This window comes from Pristis pectinata, chromosome 2, assembly GCF_009764475.1.
Source record: "Pristis pectinata isolate sPriPec2 chromosome 2, sPriPec2.1.pri, whole genome shotgun sequence".
Classification (NCBI taxonomy): Eukaryota; Metazoa; Chordata; class Chondrichthyes; order Rhinopristiformes; family Pristidae; genus Pristis; species Pristis pectinata.
The window spans coordinates 103,453,722-103,467,117 of record NC_067406.1 but is presented as its reverse complement, the minus strand read 5'-3'; the positions used below and the strand labels follow the sequence as shown (position 1 = coordinate 103,467,117).

Sequence of the window (13,396 nt, the reverse complement as noted above, 5' to 3'; positions counted from 1 at the left end):
TCCAATTTAGATGATGATCACAACAGACACAAGCAATTATATTACAATTTTATTATAAAGCTTTGCATTCAATATGAAACTCTTTATGTGTTGAATATTGTTTGAAAAACTAAGACATTATAGAAATGTGTGCTTAGCCAATAAACAATAACCTACGTACACTTCAAGGTTTTCACTGTACACTGGTGCTTCACAAATTAGCAAAGGTACTCAGACCTAGAACTGTCACTTTTGAAGGTTATCTGTGAATCTATGCTGGATCTTGAGCATAGCAATAGTCTTTGGGATTCAGTGTCACGCCGAGTCCACAGTTCATTCCCTCTCTTTTTTGGCTCTGCTTTGAGGGATACTGTTTCAAATTGTATGTAAGAATCTTTAATTAGCTCTTGTTCTGCTGGTTCTTTCCTTTTGCAGTGGCCTTTGATGATGACAGAGCACAGTGCAAAAACAATTCCTAATCCAGAAACACACCCTACACTAATACCGATAATAATCAGCAGGGATTGATGGCTACCTGTGCTGATATCTCCTTCTGTTGAGAAAACAATGCATTGTTCTCTTTTAGGTTGGATTCCCTTTGGGCATATACAGACTGTATATTTTGTGTTGGGCGTCAGTCCGCCTATCGAGATTTTGCTTTTGCTAGGATCTACATTAATTTTCTGCACACGTTTATCACCATACTTTGAGTAGAGTGCATTTAAGGCTGTGCCACTTCCATAATCTGAAGCTTTCCAGGTCACAAGGACTTTCTGGTTCGTCTCACTGATAACGCGCAGATTTTTAATAATAACATTCTGTTCTGATGTTGCTGTTGTATTTACAGATACACTTTCTTTCTTGTTTTCATTGACTTCTTGAGTTATTTTGTTTGAATTTCCCTCTACTTGCACCTTACTAAGCTTCTTTTCATCTGCCATAGCCTTGGCTTGGTCAACAGAAGTGACTTTTTTCTTAGTCGCTGTTGTGGTGGGGGTGGATGATGATGCTTCAGTTGTTAAACTTCCCATTTGTTCCTCCACGCTCGTTTGAGTTGAATTATTTTTCTCTACAGTCTGTTTCCTTATAAAGTTCCTCCTTTGTGGGGCAGCTGTGGTGACGGTTCCTACAACAGTGAGAGTGATGGATGCTTCTGAAGTTCCAGCCAAATTTTTTGCTCTACATCTGTATTCACCAGCATCCTTGTAGGAAATTCCCGTCAAACTTATTATCGACCATCGGATCCCATCTGCTGGTGATTCTTGTATGACTAAGGGGAATAATATTTTAAATATAGTGGAAAAATTAATTAACACAGTATAATATTACCCAGTAAAATATATTTGTAATTGTGATTTTTTTTTCACCAAGGACTTTAGTATTTCGATCATAATTAAATACAAGTGAACCAAATGGAAAATACATTTATCAATAAACAAATATTTACATTTGCCCTGCACCAGAATCATATGATTTATTGAATTTCCAACTTAAAAACAATTCTAAGTCAATGGTGATATAATGAAAGAATAAAATAATTCGAGACAATCTGGTCAAAGATATTATTGCCATAATTGTATAATAGATTAGAAAGGAGCAAAGTGGTATGCAACATTTCAGGTCACATACTTGAAGGTTTGGAACGTCAATTAATACCACAGCAATAACAACTTTGGCCTTGCAGATCAAATCTAGCCCCTTTTTCAGATTTATACATCCATGGAGCAGCTCTACACAAGAACTGGCCCTCTGGCTAAATGCACCTCAATATAGCACTAAGCATAGCTGCAGAGATGTGAATCAGTGATGAAAGCTTTAACAATGAAAATCAGTCCACCCTGAAAACAGAAACAGGTGGTCAACTATGAGGATGAAAGACTTAGAGAGTATGGTCGGTACTTCTCAGAGGGAATGTACTTGGCATTTATCTTTCTCCTGACTGTGCTATCTAGCCCCTTCTAATCAACATCTCTGGAACCCAGCATGATATAGACTTTCAAATCCATAATGGGCTTTCAAATCCCTTTGGGACAGCACCATACCACCTGCAGTCCTTTGCCCATAAATGACACATGCTCTCAAAATCTGAATAACCATGGTTGGATCTCTTTGCCTCCACAGAGCCTTCAGCCAAATGCTCTTTCACACTGTTTTCTTGATAACTCCTGTGCCTTGCTACTTCCTATTTTTAACAACACGAAAGAACTGCACGAAAGGCCGATGTGGAGGTGAGGGAAAACAAGAGGAAGGGGACACAGTGGTCTCCTTTGCGTGTAGGCAACTCTCTCGTGATGGAGTGTGCTGAGCAAGGTGCACATGTAAGTGACCCCCACAGCACTGTGAGGTATGTGATGGTCAAGGGAGACTTCATGGTGACTGAATTAAATCAGCAATGAAAACCTTGGATTGACCTTGCTGCTCTGTCTATTTAGTGAAGTTTGGGAAATCAGAGTTTGCAGGATGTAGCTCTGACATGAATCATATAAAATGGCTGTGATCACTGAAAGATTTACCAACTAGGTTTCCAAATCCTGAGCAATGAAACTGGCAGGTGCTGTGTGCTAGACATCAGTATCACAGTGCCAATCCTTTAATTGACATTTCATTGCCAATCCTAATGCCAATGTGCTGCTAATTTTGTTTTTTTTTTGAGTGTTCAACAAAGATCTTGGAGTCCACCTAAAAAAACCCAGTTCATGCCAGAGATCAAGCTAATATTTGGTGACTTGAGATGTCAGATGTGTGACTGACACCAGGTAACTGTAAGCAGTGCAGTGGTGATTTGTACAGGGTAGTGTTCAGACCATTTCCTGATGCACACAACTTCTCCCGGAAATCATCACAAGCATGGTCTGATACAGATAAAGTCATTTTCATGTGCAATCTGCACATATAAAACAAGCGTTAATGGATCAGATTTCCAGTTTAGGATGTTTATGTTGAGAAATTCCTGCTGAAACCTTTTGAAGCTATCCACCATCAATCACCAAGATGATGAATCTTTCTTGGACCTCACAGTGACTGAATTGAATCAACAATTAAGACCAAGGATTGACCTTGTTGCTCTGTCTATTCTGTGGTTGCAATTGTTTCTTTTTAGCAACTCTCTGCTGTAAACTTTGGGAAATCAGAGGAATCTGCATCCATAACCTTAAAGCTGATATGTCCCTTTAGGTTCACACCATTCTCGAGCCCTGGTTTCTTAGGTATACTGTATTTCCATTGGAAACCATGCTTTCAGTCATCCAGAACCTAAGGTCATAAAAACACACAAAAACAAAGCCAGAAGTAGGTCACTAGACCCCACCCCAATTCCCTCATGCCATCCTTTATCTCAACTCAATCTTTCTGCACTAACCCTTCTTAGGTAAAAATTATTAATGCCTTGGGTAGAGAATGTAGAGAATTCCAAACATTCACAACCTACTGGGAGAAGATATTTCTCTTCATCTGCATCCTAATTGACTGACTCCTTATTTTGAGACTATAATCCATTGATCTAGACTCCCCAGCCTGGGAAAACATCAACTCTGTTTCTGACCTCTCATAGGCCATGTCTTCTTATTCGCCCCTCACATGACAAATCCATCATCTCAAGGATCAATCCAGAGAACAGTTGCTGCACACCTTCAATCCCAAGTCTTTGAGTAGGGTGACCGGACTTGTGCACAATATTCTAGATGCAGCCTTACCAGGGCTCTACATAATTGGAGAAAGGCACCTCTAGTCAAATTCTCCTGCAACAAAGCAAAATTTGATTCCTAATTGTTTACTTTGCCCACATGTTAACTTTCAGTGATTCACGTTCAAGGTCCCTCTGAATACAAAGAACTTTCAATCACTGGAAGCACAAGAGAATGCAGATGCTGGAATTTGGAGCAAAAAGCAAACTGCTTGAAGAACTCAATGGGTCAAGCAGCATCTGTGGTGGTAAAGGGGTGATTGACATTTTGGTCAAGACCCTGCATCAGGACAATCCTCCATCATTACTCTTCATCTTCATCTCTCACCATGGCTTTGTGAAGGGAAGATCTTGCCTCACAAGCCTGATAGAGTTCTTTGAGGAGGTGACCAGGAAGATTGATGAGGGTAGTGCGGTGGATGTGGTTTACATGGATTTTAGTAAGGAGTTTGATAAGGTTCCTCATGGTAGGCTTCTTCAGAAGGCCAGAGGCCAAGGGATCCAAGGAAGCTTGGCTGTGTGGATTAGGAATTGGCTTGCATGTAGAAAGCAGAGGGTTGTGGTGGAAGGAGTGCCCTTGGATTGGAAGGCAGTGACTAGTGGTGTCCCGCAGGGATCGGTTCTGGGACCTCTACTTTTTGTGATATTTATAGATGACTTAGATGAGGGGGTGGAGGGCTGGGTTAGTAAGTTTGCAGACGACACTAAGATAGGCGGTGTTGTGGATAGTGTGGAGGGCTGTTGGAGCTTACAGAGGGATATTGATAGGATGCAGAGCTGGGCTGACAAGTGGCAGATGGAATTCAATCTGGAGAAGTGTGAGGTGGTACACTTTGGAAGGACAAACTCCAGGGCAGAGTACTGGGTGAATGGCAAGGTACTTGGCAGTGTGGAGGAGCAGAAGGATCTGAGGGTTCATATTCACAATTCATTGAAAGTTGCCTCACAGGTGGAAAGAGCAGTTAAGAAGGCCAATGGGATGTTGGCTTTCATAAGTCGCGGGATTGAGTTTAAGAACCGCGAGGTGATGATGCAGCTTTACAAAACTCTAGTTAGGCCACACTTAGAGTACTGTGTTCAGTTCTGGTCGCCTCATTATAGGAAGGATGTGGAGGCGTTGGAGAGGGTGCAGAGGAGATTTACCAGGATGCTGCCTGGATTGGAGAGCATTGAATATGAGGAGAGGCTTAAGGTGCTAGGGTTTTATTCACTGGAAAGGAGGAGGATGAGAGGAGACATGATAGAGGTATATAAAATATTGAGAGGAATAGATAGAGTAGACAGTCAGCGTCTCCTTCCCAGGGCACCAATGCTCAAGACGAGAGGTCATGGCTTTAAGGTTATGGGTGGGAGGTTCAGGGGAGATGTCAGAGGGAGGTTTTTCACCCAGACAGTGGTTGGTGCATGGAATGCACTGCCTGGGGTGGTGGTGGAGGCAGATACATTGAACAGGTTCAAGAGCTTGTTGGATAGGCATATGGACGAATGTGAGATAAAGGGATATGCGGGAGGAAGGGGTTAGGTAGTGTGAGGGTGGTCTGATGGACGGCACAACATGGTGGGCCGAAGGGCCTGTTTTGTGCTGTATGGTTCTATGGTTCCATGGTTCTATGTTCCATATGTCCTTACCCATTCACTTAACCTGTCTATATCCCCCCTTGAAGTCTCTCTACACCCACCTCACAACATACAATGCCTCCTAGCTTTATAAGCTCTGGAATTCCCTATCAAAACATGCTTTCCATTGCTTCATCTTTTTAAGCAATCTTCTTAAAACTCTTCCACTTATGCAGTTTGGTGTCACATTGCTATGGAGTAATTTGGGATTTTTACCATGTGTTCTATAATAACTACAAGCTGGAAGAATTACCTGTATTATTAACTGGTAAGCCATCTGCCCTGAACCAGATGAGAAATGGGGTGGGATATCCAGTTGAGTCACAACGGAGTAGAACATTGCTTCCAAGTGGTGATGTAATTTTGGTTGCTGAAGTCATGACTGATGGTTTGAGACACTGTTCAAGCTCAACCCGCTGGAATAAAAGACCTGCAATGTCATCAGGCCCACTGCATGTCACCAGAGGATCCATGAGAATGACTAATGTTTCTTCTGACTTAGAAAGTTCAATTAACTTTGATATTCTACAGTCACAGAACCATGGATTGTCTTGGAAACCTAAAAAAAGAGAATGATATTTTAGGCCATTATTCTTAAAAACTGTGAATAAAATGCAAATAAAATCCTGTTTTTGTAATACATTACCAAAAAACTTCACTCAAACTAAAACCTGCAACTTAACATAAAACTCCTTCAGTAAGTTATGCATAATTTTTGGCATTGCAGACTGATTATCTCCCCTTTCAGAAATCCCGTCCTACTAATTAACAAGTGGATGTTTTATTTGTTGTTGCCAAGGCATTACTTGAAGTACTGGACAAACTTCAAAAAATTGTGGCTGCATTTTGAACATGCAAAATTGAGGAAAAGTAAAATTTACTTTTATTACTTTCAAGGTTTTGCAAAAGTCAGCTTGTCATGGCTGGTTGTTGTGGGTGGAAAACAGATTAAACTACATAAACTCTATTTATACATTTTTATAAACAAGTAGATCATGCTATTAAATCAGTCCATGAGGGTTTTACCTTTGTAACTCTGCTTGCTTTTTTTTTAACCAAATATCCCTCGGTGCTACGCATTTCCTTGATCTAGTCAAGGGACATGATTGTTCAGGTTCTTGGGGTCTGCTGAAGAAACAGGCAAGTCTGGAACCTGACATTGTGTGAACAGACAACAAACGTCAGGAAGTCAGAGAAGCCAGTAGCAACCGAGACGGAGGACAGATATCCAGGAAGTGGGTATGGGTAAGATGATACAGCCCACCATGATAAAGGCCTGATATTGAGGAATATCTTGCAATTTTCCCAACACTACCATTTAGTGAATGCCTCAGCTACTGCATATAATCATTCTCAAAAGCTTTGTACAGGGCTTCCAACAAGACCACTTAGAAATTAAATGCTTTCTTTATTCCACGGGAGTAGCCCAACAAATGGACACTTTATGGAATTTTATATGTTTTTAAAGCAGGTATGTAAATTAAGTTTAAATGTGATGGAGATGAAAACCACCTTTTCAGGGTGTTTCAATGTAAATGGGGCATGTTTATGGTAAAGGCTGCAAAATAGATGAGAACTCAGATAGCTCAGGTCTTTAAGTTGAATATAACAGATAAGAAGCTGGATTTCTGCATTTGGCCAAGGAGGGTGAAGGCTGGGATCAGAGCCCCTCAACAACTTGAATTCCCACATTCCCAGTCCTTCATTGGCTTTGTGGCAAAAGCCAAATGGTCCATAAAGGAGTTTCAGAACAGCAGCCATAAAAACTTCAGGTAATTATTTGTCTTGTCATTTTACATAACGATGAAGTATGGTAGGTAAGGAAAACCATGTAGCTCATAATTGTTTATCCAACCAGAAGAACCCCAAATCCTTCCAATGTTATGTTGGTTTGATTGTAAGCTCTATCCAAGAATTTTATCTTCAGTAGTTTGGCCAGAAATCCATTCCAAATACTGATCACTCTCTCCATGAAGAAAATACATGACTTCAGGAATGACAAATCATAAAATGCAGAATAGAGCACTGTTCACTGCCAATATGATATTTAATGATTGAATAAAGCTGACAAGTCATTCATATTTTATAATAAATATAACAGTTTGGTGCCAGAGCAGAGCAGAACTTTGGAAACTTATTCAATGAGCTGGGATTTTGGACAAGATTTTCTTTTTAAACTACAGCTGATGTTCATTATTGCTAATAATTTTTTCCAGATGGTTTTTGACAATTGAATGGATGGAAGAGCAAGCTTTGGTTATAAGGAAATGCATCTTGGCTAATACAATAAAAATTGAAAATAAATGTCTTGTAAATGCAAGGATGGCAAATTTGGATTAAATGATGGACAGAATATCCCCAGGGACCAACATGATGATAACTAAGCATGTGTTTACAGCACAAGACAACACCTGCTGTAGAGGATTTGACTGAAATTCTCACTCCCAGAATTACTTCAGTGCCAACAGCCCAAATAACTTTGCTTGAAGACAATGTTACTAATATCTGATTTATGTCTACACTTATAATGATGCAGAACTCATCAAATAACAAGTAATTTTCAATTGTACCAACTGGAAGGAAACTGCCATAATGGATAAAAAATTATGACGTACAATTAATGCATTCAAATACATGAAACAGAAATGAATTGGTTTGGGTAACAGAAAATGTAAATCAAAAAACCACTCCTGTGAATCTGAAATAAAAATGCTGGAAACACTCAGCAGGTCAGGCAGCATGTGTGGAAAGAGAAAAGGTAACATTTCAGGTCAAAAACCCTTCATCAGAATTGGGTTGGTTAACAGTTGGGCTACCTGTTCCACTGGTTAACTGACCTGTGACTAAGTTGAAAATGATCTCAACACCTTTATTGCATAAGTTATTATGAGTAATGTTTTCACATGGCTAACCAAGGCAGCCACAGGAAATTTTGGCCCATATCTTGGTGGAGCAGATCCACTTGCTGGAAAGCCTATCATTGGTAGTTGCCAAGTGTAGATTGTAACAAAGCTCAGCAGAAGGGCAACCTGTGCTGGTGGAATCATCATGACATCCACCTGCACAGCACCAGCTTTCAGGCTGGGAAGTCTGTGCTCTGAGAATGAAGCTGGTATGTAGACTGGCTCCATTAAATTTAGTGGTCGATTTAATTTAGTTTAAACATCTTTAATTGCCTTTAAGTATGTGAGTGGATGTTTTACAGTATTTTAACTTTCAATATTTTTATTTGTTTAAACTTTGTTTTTTAAGTCCTAGGTGATTTTTAATATTTATGGAAGTCCTAGACATTGATTTACATTCAGTAATAGTGGCAACTTTGACAGCTTTTGAGTTAGGTGACAGAATGCCATCAGCTGTTAAAGCCATTCACTTCTGCTGAGAGTGGCCCTGCACATAAGCTCTCCTGAGCATAAAGCTTAGGGCTGACTGGGGACTGTAACCAGACCCTTTCCCTTGCATATTACTGCTTCACCACTGAATTCAATGATGGATCCAGTAATGCAGCAGACAGGCAGATGCACCAACATTTGACCCCCTAATTGACATCAAACAGCCAGTAAGCACAGTTCAGTCCATTATATTCAGAGATTAGAACATACCTAGGATCACTCTCTGTATTGGACCTTTGTCAAACATTTGGTGTGTTGAGTAAGCTGGCCAGAGGTCCAACAAGTCAGATGGCAGTGTGGTCAGTTTGTTGCTGGAAATATCGATGTTGGTTATATTCCTGAGGTATTGAGCTGCATTTGCAGGAATACTTGACAGCCTGTTGTTGTGCAGGTCAAGGGTTCGAAGGTTTGGCGTTTCCTGCAGTGAATCCCAGGGAAAAGTAGACAGCATATTTCCATCGAGGCGCAATTCATGGAGTTCTTTTAAATTGTAAAAGCTACGAGGATCTATGGTGTTGATGGCATTATATGTTAACCAAAGATATCTTAAATCAACAAGGTAATAAAACGCTTCACGTGGAAGTCGTCGGACAACAGTCTTCTCTACTCGAAGTTTAACAGTGTCCACTGGCACATTGACAGGGATCTCAGACATATCTGGGTCATTGCATAATATGGACCTGTAAAAGCAAAGTTATTCACTTTACTTGTCTTTTACTGAACATTTTTCATGTTATTTCACTTTAAAATCCTCATAAACTATTAAAGAGAAAGATTTTAATGTGGTGCATTTGTCAACTTCTGTTTTTTCTGTAGATTTTTGCCTTCTGTTTATTAACAAAGATTTATTGCCTGTCTTTTGCCCCCATCTTCTTCAATGACACTTTAATTAAAAGTGCATGTGTTTTTGTTTTACTGTTGTATAACTTCTAAATGTAACTAGCTCTTTATTGTGCATTTTATTCTCTTTAAAAGTTACAAGTTAAGATACTCATGATTGATAAATAAAATAGGTTATTATGCTTTATAATAGACTATTTGGCCACAGTTTTACATTCATAGGGTATGTATTTCTTTAAGACCATAAAGCATTCTTCAGAAATTAGGAAAACAATTTCAAGAGCTATTGACAATAAACAAATAGGTAATTATTTTTCCTAAAATGATCCACAAGAATATTGGCAGATGAGATTTCTGCATGATTAAGAATCAATTTTATGTTTTTGTTCGCAGCATGGGACTTTATTTCCTGACTGCATAAATCAGGGACTCAGATAAATACATTTATTCCTACTCTCTGTTTTCTCTCCATTGAACAGTACTCAACCCACCCATTATACAACCCCTACACACTGTGCTCTAATTGTGTTTGATAATCTCTTGCATGGCATATATTGAGGACCTTCTGAAAGTCCAAATACCCCACATCAACTGATTCCCCTTATCTATTGTGCCAGTTGCAACCTCGGAAAACATTAACATTAAGTATAATTTCCCTTTCATTAATCCAAATTGATTCTGTCCGATCCCATTATTTTCCAAGTGCCTGTTGCTATTTTCTTAATAATTGATTACAGTAATTTTCCCAATACTGATGTTGGGCTAAACCATGTTTTTCCCTATTTACTTTCTCCCTTCTTTCTGAAATAGTAGCTTATAGCTACACATCTGAACCTTTGGGAGCTCTCCTAGAATATACAGAATTTCAGAAGATGACAATAGATCTCCACAGTCATCTTCTTGAAAACCCTAGGACGCAGGACATCAGGTCCTAGGAATTGATCACCTTTCGGTCTCATTAATTTCTCCAATACCAGTTTTTTTGCTTATGCTATTTTCTCCAAGCTCTCATTTCCAGGAGTTCTTTCTGTTTCTTCTTCTGTGATGATAGACTCAAAATATTTGTTTAATTTCTCTGCCGTTTCCTTACCAGCCCCCTGATATCATTTCTCCTGTCTCAGTCTGTAAGAGGCTGACATTAACTTGTGTTATTTTTGTTTCCTTCTTACATATCTACAGAAGCTCTTACAGTTGTTTTTCATTAGGTATTCTGGTATTCCACTATAGCCAATGTATTACACCTCATGCTTTTATAGCTTATTTTCTTCAGGTGTAAGACCCTGGTTCCAAATTGAATAATGTAAATGCATTTGTAATCAATATTCATTTTTATTATCTCACAATTTTATGGCAAACTTTGAGCAGATTTCTTACACTGAATAATGGGACATAAATAAAGTGCACTATGGTACATAGAATCATAGAAATCTGCAGCACAGAGAGGAGACCATTTGACCACATTGTCCACACCAGTCAACAAAGTACCTTTTTATGTTAATCCCATTCCCACTTCTCAATCTGGAATGTTGAAGTTCATCAAATACTTGTCCAGCTACATTTTAAACATGATGAAAGTTTCTACCTCTATCATGCTTTCAGGAGGCAAGTTGTAGAAATCACAACACTTTGGGTGAAAAAGATTTTCCTTAATGCCCTACAGCTTGAATGCAAGTCCTCAAATTATTGATCTACCAAGAGAAACAGGTCCCTTCTTTTCAAAAATAAAGTCAGAAAATGCTGGAAACACTCAGCAAGTCAGACAGCATCCCTGGGAAGAGAAACAGAGCTAATATTTCTCATCAATGCTCACGTCAGAAAACAGTAACTCTGCTTCTCTCACCATGGATGTTGCCTGATCTGCTGAGCATTTCCAGCATTTTATGGTTTTATTTCCAGTTCCAATCATCTGCAGTATTTTGTTTTTCCCCACTCTCCCCCGTCTAGTTTCTTATAGTTTTATACACCTCAATTAATCTTCTCCTCAGAGAAATAAAGGACTATAGATGCCGGAATATCTAGATGAAAAACACCATGACTGAAGAAGGGTCCTGCCAAAACATTGACTGCCTGCTTTTCTCCGCGGATGCTGCCTGGCCTGTTGAGATCCTCCGGCATCATCGTGTTTTTCATCTAACTTTCTCCTCAGCACTCTTTCTTGCAAAGAAAGCAAGATCCTGGCCAATCTCATTCCACAATTAAAATTCTCTAGCCTCAGCAAATTGCTTGCAAATTCTCTCTGCACCTTACAACTTCCCCGTAGTATGGCGACAATTGTACACAATTCGCTAGCTGTGGCCTAACAAATGTTTTATTCAGTTCTACAATGACACACCCACTCAACCCCACTATCTTCCTATTCTTATAGTCTATGTCCATATGTCATATATACATTATTGCATTGACTCGTATGGCCGAAAACATTCATTGATAACAGGCAGCATAAAAAGCCTTCACAGTATTATGCTCAGCCTTGTGAGATATTTCTATTACTCATTTAATCTTTTTATTTGAGGCTTTACTACACAACAAAAATGGAAAACATGCTCTCAATAGATTGTAGATTCAGGAACATACACCTGATTTATCAGGATTGTGTCAACAATTAGCAACATTCACAATCAAGCATGTAGTAGAAAGCATTGTGTACTCACTGGCACTTTGCTAGTGAAAAAAGGATTATAAGTAATCTCACACCATCGTACAACATTAAGAAAATATATTACATCTAAATTATTGGAATTTTTAAAAAATGGCTTTTAACAACTATTATGGGATGGTTTAAAAACAGTGGAATCAAAATTTATTTTTCTGCTTTGCATTTCACAAATCATCATCTAGCTCTGGGACTACTTCCATCCATCTCTCTAATTTTAATTGACTTACCTAGTCCCGGTGCCATCACTTCTACCGTGGAAAATGCAGGTACATTGGGAAGGGCAGAAGGGGGATACTTCTTTACAAATAGTAGTCAACAAAAAAAAGATAGTAATCAAATACATTATTCAAAGTCACCAAAACTAGGCACAAAATAAAGCATTTAGTCTCTATTTCGATGCATCTTCTGTTTCAATTCATGGAGGAATCAGACCGGTAACAGAGGATTACAGGAGATTAGCTGAGATTTGTAGGTCATGTAACCTTCAGGCATCCCTGGGAAGAGCTTAATTTTCAGCTAAACATACTTAGAGAGGTATTGTTTCATTGCCCAGCAGTAAATAATCTATGCTTGGTGCTGTTTACAATTACATTATCTTAGTTACATTTCTATTACTGCAAGTCCAGTTCATCAGATTTAAATATTCTTCTTAAATAATATCAACTAGCTGCCCAACAATTCATAATTTACAGTTGAAATTGGTATATTGTGGAAAAAGAATTAAATCATGAAAGCTGATGCACAATACAGAAGTGTGAAGTAGATCGCTAAAATGAATTCAACACTTCTATCTATAAAAAAAGTCAAATGAAAATGTTTTCCTCAAAGGGATATAAAATAGTTTAGTCCAAATGGTTGACTGTTAATGATGATGAATTACCGAGGAAGGCTACCATTAAAGTCAGTGTCTGTTAGCTGATGCTCTGAATCATCCTTTTCTTACTAAGCCTGCTCAACCACACTATAACATCTTACATATTTATTAACATATCACAACACGGAATGAGGTGTCATTTGGCTCATTAAGTCCATACTGTCCCATGCAGAGCAATCCCATCAGTTCCATTTCCCTTCTCTTGATTTCCCTGTACCCCTGCAACTTGTATAAATGCCCACCAACTCCCCTTTGATCCTTCTTACCACCCAGCTAGAGGAGGGTAATTTACAGTAGCCAATTAACATACCAGCCAGTGTATCTTTGGGTTTAAGGAAGAAACTGGAGCTTCAGGA

The 13,396-nt window shown here is 38.9% G+C and overlaps 1 protein-coding gene across 1 annotated transcript; it reads right to left on the bottom strand.

Moving 5' to 3' along the window:
* Positions 1–197: 197 nt before the first annotated feature.
* lrit3b (leucine-rich repeat, immunoglobulin-like and transmembrane domains 3b) lies at positions 198–12,509 on the bottom strand. Its single transcript, XM_052040778.1, has 4 exons — positions 12,394–12,509; positions 8,881–9,350; positions 5,532–5,837; positions 198–1,249 (listed from the first exon to the last, which is right to left on the bottom strand). The coding sequence occupies exons 1-4, from the start codon at positions 12,507–12,509 to the stop codon at positions 198–200; spliced, it is 1,944 nt and encodes a 647-aa protein (XP_051896738.1).
* Between the last annotated feature and the right edge of the window lie 887 nt (positions 12,510–13,396).